At 43.6% G+C, this 13,452-nt stretch overlaps 1 protein-coding gene across 1 annotated transcript in view; it reads right to left on the bottom strand.

Annotated features, from left to right (window-relative positions):
* The window catches only part of LOC138505005 (embryonic protein UVS.2-like), an 867,764-nt gene extending 864,444 nt beyond the window's left edge, over nucleotides 1–3,320 (bottom strand). Inside the window, exons 1-2 of the mRNA XM_069625363.1 lie at nucleotides 3,257–3,320; nucleotides 1,910–2,027 (exon numbers count right to left, since the gene is read on the bottom strand). Coding sequence (XP_069481464.1) covers nucleotides 1,910–2,027; nucleotides 3,257–3,320 — 182 coding nt within the window. The remainder of the gene's footprint in view (nucleotides 1–1,909; nucleotides 2,028–3,256) is intronic.
* Between the last annotated feature and the right edge of the window lie 10,132 nt (nucleotides 3,321–13,452).

The following is a 13,452-nucleotide window of genomic DNA, read 5'->3' as shown; positions in this document are numbered from 1 at the left end:
TAGTAGTCGACATCAAGGCTCCCGGTTCCAAATGGCAGCATGGTGTTGGGGAGGGGGTGTTGTGCATGGGTGGGTCCTTTGTAGGCCTCTGGATTGCATTGCTTACACCTGGACTCTTGATCGATGATGTTTTAGCGCTAAGGGTTCCTGGCGCTGTTATGGCCGGCGCTTGTACAGCCGACTGTCCTTGCGCCGGCTGTTAATCTGCCGGCGGTATTAGGAGTCGTGATCCGACGGACCCTTAAAATCGGCGCTATGAGCGCTACGGATGATTTTAAGGGTTACCGCCCAAGTCGTGATGAAGCCCATAGTATGCTGTTGCACCATCCGAATTAGGTGCACACAACAGGTGAGCAAACTGCAGGGGGAGAACCCAGACAGGGCATGTACAGTGGGTCACCTGGGAAAATTGCGCAGATCATTCCCGGATGCAGGGTGGAGGAAGAGTCACTCAGACAGACCGTTCCTAGGAGACAGCAGCCACTGGGAGCAGAAACCAGCTGATACATACAAGGTCGGCGAGCCAAGCACGTGGGCGCTTGCTGGGAGCAGGGAGAAATTAGGTTCACAGAAATATGTCTGAAAAAGTACAGACAAAGGTTATGTACAGCAATTTTCAAATTGCCCCTTTGCAGATGTGCCTGGGAAGCAGGACGAGGGGCAAGGGGCGATGCGTAAAAAGGAGCCAATCAGAAGGTGAGTTTTGGTGTCTCTTAAAAGCAACAAGTATTTTGTGCTCTCGCTGATCTCCATGAGGTGCCTCATTGGTTGGATGCCGTGTAAATGTCTCCCTTCCCACAAGCTCACAATATTGTATGTTTTTTCAATGTGTGCTGACCAATGGCAGGTGATTTAAGTCCCAGAGGTCAGCACAATTACGCAGGAAGGAATGTGGCACCACGAGGGAGGTGATGAACCAAGCGGTGGCAGGACTGTTTGCTCCAATCATTTCAAACTAGCCTTTGTCTAAATATAAGGGAGTGACATAGCCCCACCAATCAGCTTTGTGGGGAGTCTTTATAACTAGTAGTACTAATTGCAGCTGTTTTCTTAATATGCCACTATTGTTTTCACTATATAAAAGATTGGGCTGCAGTGGGCGGGTTTGCCGGCTCTCATCAAATAGTTCTGTTCCACTGTGCTCTTTGATTTGTGCTTTAAACAGCGTTACTTCTTACATGGTGTACGCTCCATTTGGACTATTTATGGTAAAGTATTGACTTCGTGCTCAAGGAGGACCCATAACACAGATGTTAGCCTCGTGCAGGACTGCTGATTGAGAATTAACCAGCATCACCTTGTGTGTCTGGGTAATGCGTAGGGCGTGAGATGGTTATCAGTGAGATCCATATGATGTTCTGTGAGCAGAGCACATGATAACCTGGCCTCATCTAGGCTGCCTACACTACTGATGATGCTTTCAATATCCTGTATTCTGCAGCCTTCAGTGGTTTAAAGATAAGCTTCTGGTATTATGCTTGCATGTGTCTGTAAATAAAGTGATATTAAGGGCCAAAGCAGGGCCAAGATTGACAGTGGAAAGAAAGATAATTCAACACACAGAGGATGTTAATTGATAAGCAATCCATAATGGACAAAAGGGGACAATGTATTTTTTCTAAAGTAGCCTGAAAGAAACAGAAAATCCCCTAAATAAGAAATCGTTCATTTGATGGTGTCTTTATCTTGTGTAAATACCTCATTTTCAATAGGATATGGACAATTAAAAACGATTGTTCATTCATATATTAATTTGATGAGAGAACAGATACACAACAGATATTACAAAACAACTATGGGCTATCAGATTGGTTGACATACCTGTAGCAATTGAGGCAGGTGGAGAAAACAATGTAATCCTTTAAGTATGTATCATCAAAGGTTGTATAATAGGAAACTTTAAACCTACCCAACATCAGAGACAATGTCCAGGTAGTCTTTTTCATTTGTACGGGTTACAAAGTCTACACAGGTTAAAGTTGCATACTCCTGAAGGGCAGTTGTGAATATTGCTCTCTCGGCATCATCTGGATGGGAAAAATCTCTAAAGTAATTGTTGTTATGATGGTATTAAATAACTTTATGAGCTTACACATGCAAAATTTACCATAGGGGGCTGACAAGGTGAAGGGCACGTGGACACGTCCAAAGGATTTCGGCCAAAAGCATGTGTTCGATGGGCAATCCAATGCATTGCGGGCAATTCCGAAACGAATATCACCTTCCCTCAAAAATATCTTAATACCTAGGAAAATGTAATAAAATGATGATCAGATTCCTGTTACTTTAAGGGTGCAATTTATTTATAGAGATTATTGATTTAAAATCTTCTACAAAAGAAGCAGCTGCAAAAATAATTGTGCACGTCCAACCATGAAACGAAAGAGAGTGAGCTATCAAATCTGACACATGTTAAATAAATGGGAATGAGGGTGTGTTTGAAGCTCAAAATAAAGAATGAAAATAAAGTGCAGAACACGCACATGAAAGGGGAGAAATGCAAGCATGCACAAAAAGGCCAAGCGATATGAAGGTGAATAAAAACAGACAAGAGAATGAGATATGCAGAAATAGTGAATTGGGCATCTTCAGAGAAATTATACTACAGAGACAATAACATTTAGAAAAAGTACCAGTTGTACAGTAAACATTATTTTATGATAGGATTACATACAGTCTAAACACATTTTTTAAACAGGTAATTAAACATTTTTTAAACAGTCATGTCAAATTTGGTGGTAGAATTTAATTATTGTGGCATTTTGACTTTACAAACTTGAATTGGGGTTTGAAGTAAATGTGCGTTTTGTTGTGATTAATGTTTTAGGCACAGTACAAATTCCTTCCTGTGGCTTCTAATGTGGGTGATTTAATTCATACAAATATCAAATACTTTCACCTGTACAATTCCTAAAAAGCTAGCCATTCATAGGAATTGATTTGGTTAATTGATATGTCATTTGATTTAACAAGTCAATTGCAAACAGAGACTAACACGTAATACCATGGCCTATAACCAAACCACGTCTGCAAGGACAGCCATATTAATATTGTCTATTCAGGTTCAGGGCCTAAAAAGTGCAACAATACAGTAGTTAATACATAGGCAAAGAAATACCAACTAAAACCATTGAAAAAAGAGTGCCTAGTGCAAAACAAGTGTCACCCCTTGGCAAGGGGAATAAATGGACCTGATCTAGTTTGACTCACTGATAAAAAAAATAATTAAAACATAATTAAAAGACAGCAATCATACATTTCAGGAATATATCCACAAGGACGATAAATGTGAAGTTGACAATAATGGTCATCATCGTCATCTTGATTTCAGATATCAATCTATCAAAATTAAAACAACCTTTATATCACAACCATGTGCTCTGACAGCTTTTGCCAATATGAAAATAGATCACACTGCATAGAATTTCTCAAATGAATAAACTAGTTCAGATATAAATATTCATGAAAGGTGTACAAATTAAATTCATTATTCTGAAGTGCGTAGTGCAACAGGTAGACTGCACAGTCCAGTGTGTATATTGTGATAGCACCTGAGCATGTACTTAAAATGCCTAATCTACATACCACTACCCACCAACAAGCTTATCTACCGAATGATTGTCCTATTACATATTACTATTATTGTTCTATATATTTCAAATTCATAGAATAAATACAAGTAATAGTACAATTCAGCACACATTTCCAGTTCATAATCATATGGTATAGCAATTTGATTAATAAAGTCTTTAACAGAAGTGTATAATCCATCATCTTCTCTGACTTTTTTTTGTATTAACTTCCCCATCCATTAGCATGGAGTATTTTTCAGAAATCTGCTTAATTGCATTCTCCGTTAAAACTGACGGAGAATGCAATTAAGCAGATTTCTGAAAAATACTCCATGATAATGGATGGGGAAGTTAATACAAAAAAAAAGTCAGAGAAGATGATGGATTATACACTTCTGTTAAAAAAATACATAAAGACGACAAATAAAATCAAAGAGACCCCAATGAACCATCTTCATGCCTATAACCAGGAATTAGTAATAAGAAGAAGAAATCTACGAAAACTAAAACGGATGGCGATCAGATCCGGTACACAATTGGCACATGAAAGTTGGAAGAGCGCCAACAGGAACCATAAATCCAGGATAATATAAAAAAGGCATTCCTTTTACCAGACAGACTCGGAACTAATGTTAAAAACGGTATGTGGAAAAAAATCAAGAGACTTTTGGACCCTCATAAAGGGCACTATGATGTCCTGTACCACCGCACTACAAAATAGCATGGGAGAAAGGAGGTGGATCTCCCACTTTTCCAACCTTTATGCACCACTGCCCGTCATGGAGAGCGCCTGCTTGCGAAAAAGGAAAAAGGGGACTGAGTCCCCTTGGGAGATCACAACAAAGGAAGAAGATATCCTAGCAAAAATCAAAAAGCTTAACAACTCAAGGGCCCCGGGGCCGGATGGGATCACAAATAGTGACCTAAAACAACATCAAGAAATATGGGCCCCCTTGATTAGTAACATCTTTAAAACCTGCAACCAGGAGCAAAATATACCAGCTTCATGGAGAAAAGCGATAGTGGTCCCAATCTTTAAACGCGGAAATCGAGAAGATCCATGCCACTATCGCCCAATATCCTTGTTGGATGTCATTGGGAAAATATATGGCGGGCTCGCCTTGGAAGCATTTCAAGCCTGGCTCAAAGCTGAAAATGGGGGAGATCCATTCCAGACAGGATTTGTAAAAAACGCAGGAACATCGATCAATATATTGATGCTAACAACAATCAAAGCCAAGGTTATGCAGACCGGTCAACCCATATATATGGCATTTGTTGACCTGGTACAGGCGTTTGACCAGGTCAACAGGGACACACTATGGGAAAAGCTGGACGCTATGAAGTGCCCTCCAGCTATTATGGGCCCGATTCAAACATTGTACCAGGATACATCTATTAAAGTAAGGCTTGGGCAAGATGGACTACTGTCGAGGGAAATTCCAACCTTAAAGGGGGTGAAACAAGGCTGCCCCCTGGCCCCTGCATTATATAACGCATATATCGCTGACTATGCTGAGTATGAGAAGGAAATAAAATGCTTCCCTCCAGCTATTGGTGGTGAAAAAATATTGCGCTTGTTATATGCAGACGATATTATCCTGTTGGATAACACGCCAATAGGTCTGCAAAGACAGTTGACGAACCTGATCACATATTTGAAGCAGAATAACCTAAAGCTGAATCCAGAAAAAAACAAAATAATGGCTTGGGAAGGCAAGAAAAAGAAGAAACAAAGCAAACAGAACTGGTTCGCGGAGGGGCTAAAATTGGAAAAAGTAAAAGACTTCAAATATCTGGGAGTCACGATGTCAATCAATGAGTCCGAAATAACAATGCAAAATCTACTATGGACAAAGATAAAAACTTTAACAATACAAGCAAGGATGATTGACAAAAAATACGGGAAATGTTCACTATTGGCAGTAATCAACTTTTATAAAGCAAAGGTGGTCCCTGTAATCCTTTATGGAGCAGATGCAATGTTCCTAATACCTGAAGTACTGTGGATTAAATTAAAGAGCTATTTCTGGAAGAAAGTGCTTAATTTGGCACAATCAACACCGATGCCACTGTTAAGGAGAGAGCTATGTCTCGTGTCACTAAAAGCGATCCTAATGTTATACCGAAAACTCCAATTGGAGAATAAACGAAAACCTTTGGAGCTGGTGAAGAACGAGATGACAATGGACAAGATCCATGCACTAAAAGATTGGAAGCTGAGAAATATGATGTTATTGAAAGATCTAGATGTCTCGGAAGAGACACTTGAAATAAACCCAGTCAAAATATCAAAAAAACTATTTGAAGCAGATTGGATCAGGACAGAGGACACAGCACGATCATATAAGTTGATGAAAGACTTCCCAACGGTCCCGAAAAAACTATACGACACAAGAGGTTATCTGAAAAAGTTCCCGGATAAAAGGTTGGCCAGAACATACTTGAGATTTCAATTAAACCAACTACAAACTAACACAATTCAATTCATAAGGAAATTGTCATCAGATAATAAATGTAGATACTGTAAATCAGAGGAGACAGTAGAAACTAGTCGACATCTTTTACTCGAATGTGGAGGTATTAGTACATCGAGAGCAGTCTATCTAGGGAAAATAATGCAATCGTTTTCCACACTAACAGAGAATAACTGGTGGCAGGCCTTTAACGAAGGAGAAAATACTAAAAATGTGATTGCAGTGGCATCCTTCTTTGAAAATATTAAGCTAACAACTAAGTAAAGGTAATAGGAGGAACTTCTTTGTGGCTTAATGTGTTAAAAAATTCCATCGAAGGAGAAGACTTCATATGTGATAATGTCTGAGTACGTGAAGAGATTTAAGGGATTAAATAAATAAATAATGGAAGGAAGTCTGATAACAGAAACTGGTTAAAGACCTTGAGAACAACTAGATTTACGTAAGGAACCCAACAGGTCAGGTAGTGGTATCAACGGTAAGGGTCAAAATGGAGGACATTGAAGGGACTTTCTTTTCGTGTTTTCTTTAGGAACACTTAATGTTGAAGGGGATCTTTCTGGAACTTTATGGAAACATTGGACTTTTTTTTATTTTATCTTTGAAAAAATTGTTTGTACAATTGAATCAAATAAAAAAATAAATAAATAAAGTCCATGCAAAGAAACATAAAAAGAACTATGACTATTGATTTAATCAAAAATGTAACTGCTTAGATTTCAAGCTTTTTGTTTTTGCCCTCCAAGCCCTCTAAGAAATATTCGTAACACCAAAGAATTCTGGTTGGGAACATGTGAAACAACACACAAACAATGCTTCTCTCATGCAGCATATTCCCTGCATCAGTAAGAACCGAGGGCCCATTTCTTACTTGCATTACCACATAGAGGGCAAAGAAATACAAAATAAACCACATCTTTTTTGAATGAGCACATCAGGGGCAGTTAATACTTGAACCGTTGCTCCACCATAAGGTCATTAAGGCCATGGTAATGTTAGTAATCAGGTTTTGATATCTAACATTTTGGCAAAAAGTGTTTCTGCAATAAGCAGGGACGATTCAAAACTTAAGTTATGTTCAGGTAAAAGAATAAAGAAGATAAATTAGCTTGCCCACCATTCTATAAACATTCAGTAAGAAACAAGTCCTTATATACATTCTTTAGTGTGTTCTTGACCTGTCCTTCTATCCCAGAGAGAATTTCCATAACCCACTCATCCCTAATCTCTCAAGCACTGGTTTTGCAAACTTTAGCCACTGCAACTGTGGGCCTTCTGGACACGTCAGTACATCATATGGCACATCCCTATAAACACTTCATTCTGGCTGACTCCAAAGCTTAATCCAGTAAATAAGATGTTTATGGTCAATAACAAAAGTACTGCCCAGAGTGCCTAGTTCAAATCTAAGTGGGATGACCTGTGTACTTGTTGGCAGCATAGGGGTCTCTTAAATATTAGATTCTCCTTGTGTTTAAGTACTCCTGTTTTCTATCCAGATCTCAGCATCATATGTTGCAGCAGATATCACTTGGGCATTGTATGCTTCCATATCTAAAGAGATATCACTTTCTCAAAAGCATCCGGCAACGCTAACATATATTTCCAAGGTGTGTTGCATCTGCCACTAAGCTGGGCCAATTGCTTACTAAATCAATGATACTTAAAAAAAAATGTATCTAAGCTATCCCCCTGCCTCATGCCTCTATCTCTCTTGAAAGACTTCGAACAGCCTCTGCCTTAACCCAAACGAACAGCAGCACAATTGTTATCATGAAGTCATTCCTTGGCTAAGAACAGGTAATACCACGTCATTCGAGGGTTGTCCACACCTGGGCTCGCTCTAGAAGGCCAAAAGCAATTCTAAGGCCGGCAAACCTAAGACAAATTACTTTGTTTTATAACAAAAAAACAATTGAATTATTCAGGATAACGTGAAGACGTGATCCACTGTTGATCAGCATTGGTATCAGTTTAAGTTTGGTTTCTTGCCAATGAAGTTGATACCCAAGTAAATACACCTGGAGAATTCAGAAAAAAAGAAGTGTTTAAAGTTGGGACCTGTAAAAGGGAAGTTGATAACTGTGTACAAGTATTTGATATACCACAGAAATAAAAACATACGAACCAGCTTGAATTATGACACAGAATAATCATATAACAAAACATCAAATTCAATGACCAGTACAGAGAAAAGAAAATTCACTGGCCTTCTAATATTTAGTCTCACTTGATGCAGAACTTGTCAAAGTGCCTGCCTGAGGGAGTACTCTAGCAGCAGTCCTCCCATACAAATACAATGGGTTAACGCATGACACAATCACCATCACACTGCACTTAAAACAGAAATCCAGAGTCACCTAGTATTTATTTTATTTATTTATTTATTTATTTATATTTATATAGCGCGCAAGCAGCCCAAGGGCATTGAGGCGCTGTTACTTGCATGAGCTTAGTTACAGGGGTACAGACGTGGTCGCAGTAAATGGCACATTGCATACAAACACAGACATAGGTATCATTACAGCTTATTTGATTGGTCAATACAGATTAAGCAGTGGGTCCTATGGTTGGTATTCATGCCGCTACGAAGGACCTTATGAGAAGAGGATGGTTTTCATTGCTTTGCGGAAAGAGAGGAGGGAGGCCTCACTTCGGATGGTGGGAGGTAAGGCATTCCAGTGAGTAGGTGCGAGATATGGGAAGCTGGATTCACCCGCTCTAGCTCTTTTTACTCGTGGCACACAGAGCATGTTGGTATAGGGTGATCTGGGTGGTCTTGTAGAGGCGACGGGGTGGATTCTTTGTGAGAGGTAGTCGGGAGCAGTGAGATGGATGCACTTGTGTGTCAGTGTCAGCGCTTTGAACACGATTCTCTCTTTTATTGGGAGCCAGTGGGCCAGTTTTCTGGCATCCGAGATGTGGTCTCTTTTAGCAATGCCTTGGGCTGCACGGAGAGCACTATTCTGGATGACTTGTAGCCTCTAAAGGTTTTTTTTTATGTTCCTAGAAATAGTACATTGCAATAGTCTAGCCTGGAGCCGGTGATGGCTCTGGCTATCTTTGTGCAGTTCTCTCTGGAGAGAAAAGGCCTGACTGCGTTGATAAGTTTAGCGTGATATGCAGCTGAGGAGGCAATTGCGTTGACTTGTCTGTCCATGGATAGGTTGGAGTCCAAATAAACTCCAAGAGTTTTGACTGAGTCTGAGACAGGTATTTTGATGGTGTCGATGGTGAAGTGACTGAAATGGGAGTCAAGATTTTTTAGCGTGTCGGGGGAACCTACCAGTAGGAGTTCAGTCTTGTCAGAGTTGAGGCATAGTCCATTGTCTGCCATCCAGGCTTGGATGTTGTTGTAGAGATTGTTAAGGGTCAAGGAGTCAGTGTCATAGTTGCCGGTGAGGGTGAGGAGTATCTGGGTATCGTCCGCGTAGTTAGTGTAAGAGATACCCATAGCGTCAAGGATGAGGAAGAGGGGTCGTGTGAAGATGTTGTAGAGGGTGGGGGAGAGGCATGAGCCTTGGGGCACACCACATAGTATGATGGTGGGTGAGGCAGAAGCTAAGTCAGAGAATACTTGCATGGTTCTGTCTTGTAGGAAGGAGGTGATCCATGCTGTGGCGTCAGGGGAGAACTTGGCAGTGGAGGAGAGGTGATGGCATAGGACGTCATGATCAACGAGATCAAACGCCGCAGATAAGTCAAGAAGTAGGAGAAGTGCTGGTTTGCCCATGTCTCTAGCATCGTCCATCTGGTTTTTCAGATCAAGTAGGGCGGTTTCCGTCCCATGTCTGGGGCGGAAGCCAGATTGGCGGAGTCCCAGGAGTTTGTTCTCTTCGATGAAGTGCTGAATCTGCAGGTAGGCTGCTTTGTCCAGTATTTTGAGGAGGAAAGGGACAGTGGTGATGGGTGTATAGTTGTTGGGGGAGGTGGGATCGAGAGTTGTTTTTTTTAAGAGGGGGCTGACCCATGCTTCCTTTAGGGAGGCAGGGACTTTCCCTGTTGCAAAGGAGGCATTGACAAAGGCTGTCAGGAAGGGGGCAAGCGCTTCTGTGCAGTCCTTGATGAGAGTGGCTGGGCAAGCATCACCTTTACAGTTAGAGGGTTTGATATTCCTCATTATATTAATGATGTCTTTTTCCTGTATGGGTTTGAATGAGAAGGGTTGAGGGGGGTCCGAGGTAGGTGGTGGGGCAGGGATATGCGTATTAGGCAGGGCTTGTTTAGTAGCTAGTATTTTGCTTTGGAGGCGGCTCAGTTTGGTTTGCATGGCTGTTAGAATTTCGTCGCACCAGGCTTTGTCTTTGGTGAAGTTCTGGGGGGTGGGCATGGGAGTCTCTAGCTCCCTGAAAATGGCGAAGATTTCTTTTGTGCTAGATTGAGCTTCCGAGATTCTGGATTCAAAAGATTTGGCTTTTGCTTGGGTGATTGCTTTTTTGTAAACCGTAGAGCGGGCTTTAAAGATCAACTTGTCTTTGTCAGTGTGGGATGTTTGCCACTGTGTAAGAGCTGCCTTTTTTTCATCCCGTTGTGTGAGCAAGTCTGGGGTGAACCAGGTGTTAGAGTGGGTTGTGGGTTTGGATTTACGAGGTTTAAGTGGGGCAATGGAATTGATAGCTGCTTTGATGGCAACATCATAGGTTGATGCAAGAGTTTCTGGGTCGGAGGAGAAAGGCGGTCTGAAGGTTGGGCCTTGGAGGAAGGGCAGTAGCCTTTCCTTAGTGACCTGACGGGAGCTTCTTGCGAAGCAGGGTGGTAGGGGTTGGGGTGGCGGAGTTGAGGAGCTGGTGGTGAGGATGCTAAAGGTGATGATATGGTGGTCAGACCATGGGGTGAGAGTGTTTCCAGTGATGATGAGTGGGCAGTTGTGCTGAGCGATCCAGTCGAGTGTTCTGCCCTGGGTGTGAGTTGGGCTAAAGATGGTGTTCTTGTAGCCTAGTGTTTTGAGGGCTGAATCAAGGGATTTGGCTGCCGTGTCTTTCCTGTCCAGGAGGCCTAGGTTGACATCCCCAAGGAGAATGGCTTTCGATTGTTTTTTGAGGTTGTCAGATAGGAGGTGGATGAGGGAGGCTTGGAAGTCTCCTGTTGGGCCTGGAGGGCGATAGACAATATGAACAGCAATGGTACAGTGGGGGGAGAGGTTGATTTTGACTTGGAGGTAGTCGTTGTTGTTGTGTAGGGATTTTTCTACCTTTCTAATGGTGAGGCAGTCTTTGGCGATGATTGCTACACCTCCACCTTTAGAGGGACGATCTTGTCTGGTGATGGAATAGCCAGGGGGCAGTGCAAGGGAGAGTGCAGGGCCGGAGGCCTCATGTAGCCAGGTTTCTGATATCATGAGCAGGTCTAGGTCATGGGTGGTTATGAGGTCATGGATGTCCAGAGCGTGGGCATTGATGGATCTAGCGTTGATCATGGCGCATTTAAGGTGGGGTTCTGTGGCGGATAGGGTGGGGTCCGTTGGAGGGGTGGGTGAGGTGGTGGGCAAGGGTGGTGTAGAGCAGGGGGCTTGGGTGGTGTTGTGGTGGGGGGCGGTAGAGTAATTGCCTATCACACATTTTGCACTGGGGAGCACATTTTCAGTGGTGGTGGACACAGGTAGGATCACATTTGGCACAATAGCATTCAAAATGGGGGTAGAAGAATTGCCTATCACACATTTTGCACTGGGGAGCACATTTTCAGTGGTGGTGGACACAGGTAGGATCACATTTGGCACAATAGCATTCAAAATGGGGGTAGAAGAATTGCCTATCACACATTTTGCACTGGGGAGCACATTTTCAGTGGTGGTGGACACAGGTAGGATCACATTTGGCACAATAGCATTCAAAATGGGGGTAGAAGAATTGCCTATGACACATTTTGCACTGGGGAGCACATTTTCAGTGGTGGTGGACACAGGTAGGATCACATTTGGCACAATAGCATTCAAAATGGGGGTAGAAGAATTGCCTATCACACATTTTGCACTGGGGAGCACATTTTCAGTGGTGGTGGACACAGGTAGGATCACATTTGGCACAATAGCATTCAAAATGGGGGTAGAAGAATTGCCTATCACACATTTTGCACTGGGGAGCACATTTTCAGTGGTGGTGAACACAGGTAGGATCACATTTGGCACAATAGCATTCAAAATGGGGGTAGAAGAATTGCCTATCACACATTTTGCACTGGGGAGCACATTTTCAGTGGTGGTGGACACGTGTGTGAATATATTGCGTATAAAGGCAGTACAGTTTGAGGTGGGGTAGAGAGCATCATTGGCAGCTTTGTTGGAGGTAGTTACTATTGCTGTTGGCTTAGTGGTTGGGCGCATGAGTCTGGCCATGTAGGTAGGTGGAGTGGGTTGCGTGATACGGGAGCATAGCCGTACATTGCGGATGCTCGTGGGGAGGGACTTGGAGCAGATGGTGGCCTCTATAGTGCGGGCACGTAGTCTGGAGTTCCTGGTGGGCAAACCTAGTTGAGGGTTGAGGTGGCAGTAGTCTGGCTCCTTACCTCTAGAATGCGGCAAAGCCTCGCGGCAAACGGCAGACGAGCAGCGAAGAGCTGCAAAGAGGAGTACAGGCCGTGTCCCCTGGCCTTCTCCTCGCGGCTTCGCCTGGCGGTGTACTCCCTCTCCCTTTATGGTGGGGGGGGAGGAGCCGGCAGAGCAGGAAGCCGTATCAGGCTGCGGGCTGCAAGCGGGAACGGGCAGGGAAACGGCGGGAAATTCAAAAGATGCTTTCCCTGTTGCTGAGGACACGACCGGGCCTTCCATGTGGAGGGGCTGTGCTGTGTGCGCAAGGCGTGCTGCGGCTGGGGCACCAAAGCTGATCTTGTATGCAGAGATCAGCTGGATCAGCTGATCGGATGGTGGCACTCGCAGCGGAGCTGCAAAGAGGAGTGCAGGCCTTGTCCCCTGGCCTTCTCCTCGCGGCTTCGCCTGGCGGTGTACTCCCTCTCCCTTTATGGTGGGGGGGGGGGAGCCGGCAGAGCAGGAAGCCGTATCAGGCTGCGGGCTGCAAGCGGGAACGGGCAGGGAAACGGCGGGAAATTCAAAAGATGCTTTCCCTGTTGCTGAGGACACGACCGGGCCTTCCATGTGGAGGGGCTGTGCTGTGTGCGCAAGGCGCGCTGCGGCTGGGGCACCAAAGCTGATCTTGTATGCAGAGATCAGCTGGATCAGCTGATCGGATGGTGGCACTCGCAGCAGAGCTGCAAAGAGGAGTGCAGGCCTTGTCCCCTGGCCTTCTCGGCCATCTTTGTGACAACAAATGCCATGTTTTCTAATGTCCAAGGCGCAGCCCCAAGGCCTCTACAGGCCCCTCCATGAGCTCCCCAATAATGATCAGAGCCAGCCCGTGCCAGCTGCAAAGCGTTACCTAGTTCTTTGCTCAGTTTTGTGCTCCAGCCAG

Source organism: Ambystoma mexicanum, chromosome 11, assembly GCF_040938575.1.
Source record: "Ambystoma mexicanum isolate Mex_15411 chromosome 11, UKY_AmexF1_1, whole genome shotgun sequence".
Classification (NCBI taxonomy): domain Eukaryota; kingdom Metazoa; phylum Chordata; class Amphibia; order Caudata; family Ambystomatidae; genus Ambystoma; species Ambystoma mexicanum.
This window is presented reverse-complemented; position numbering and strand designations above follow the sequence as displayed.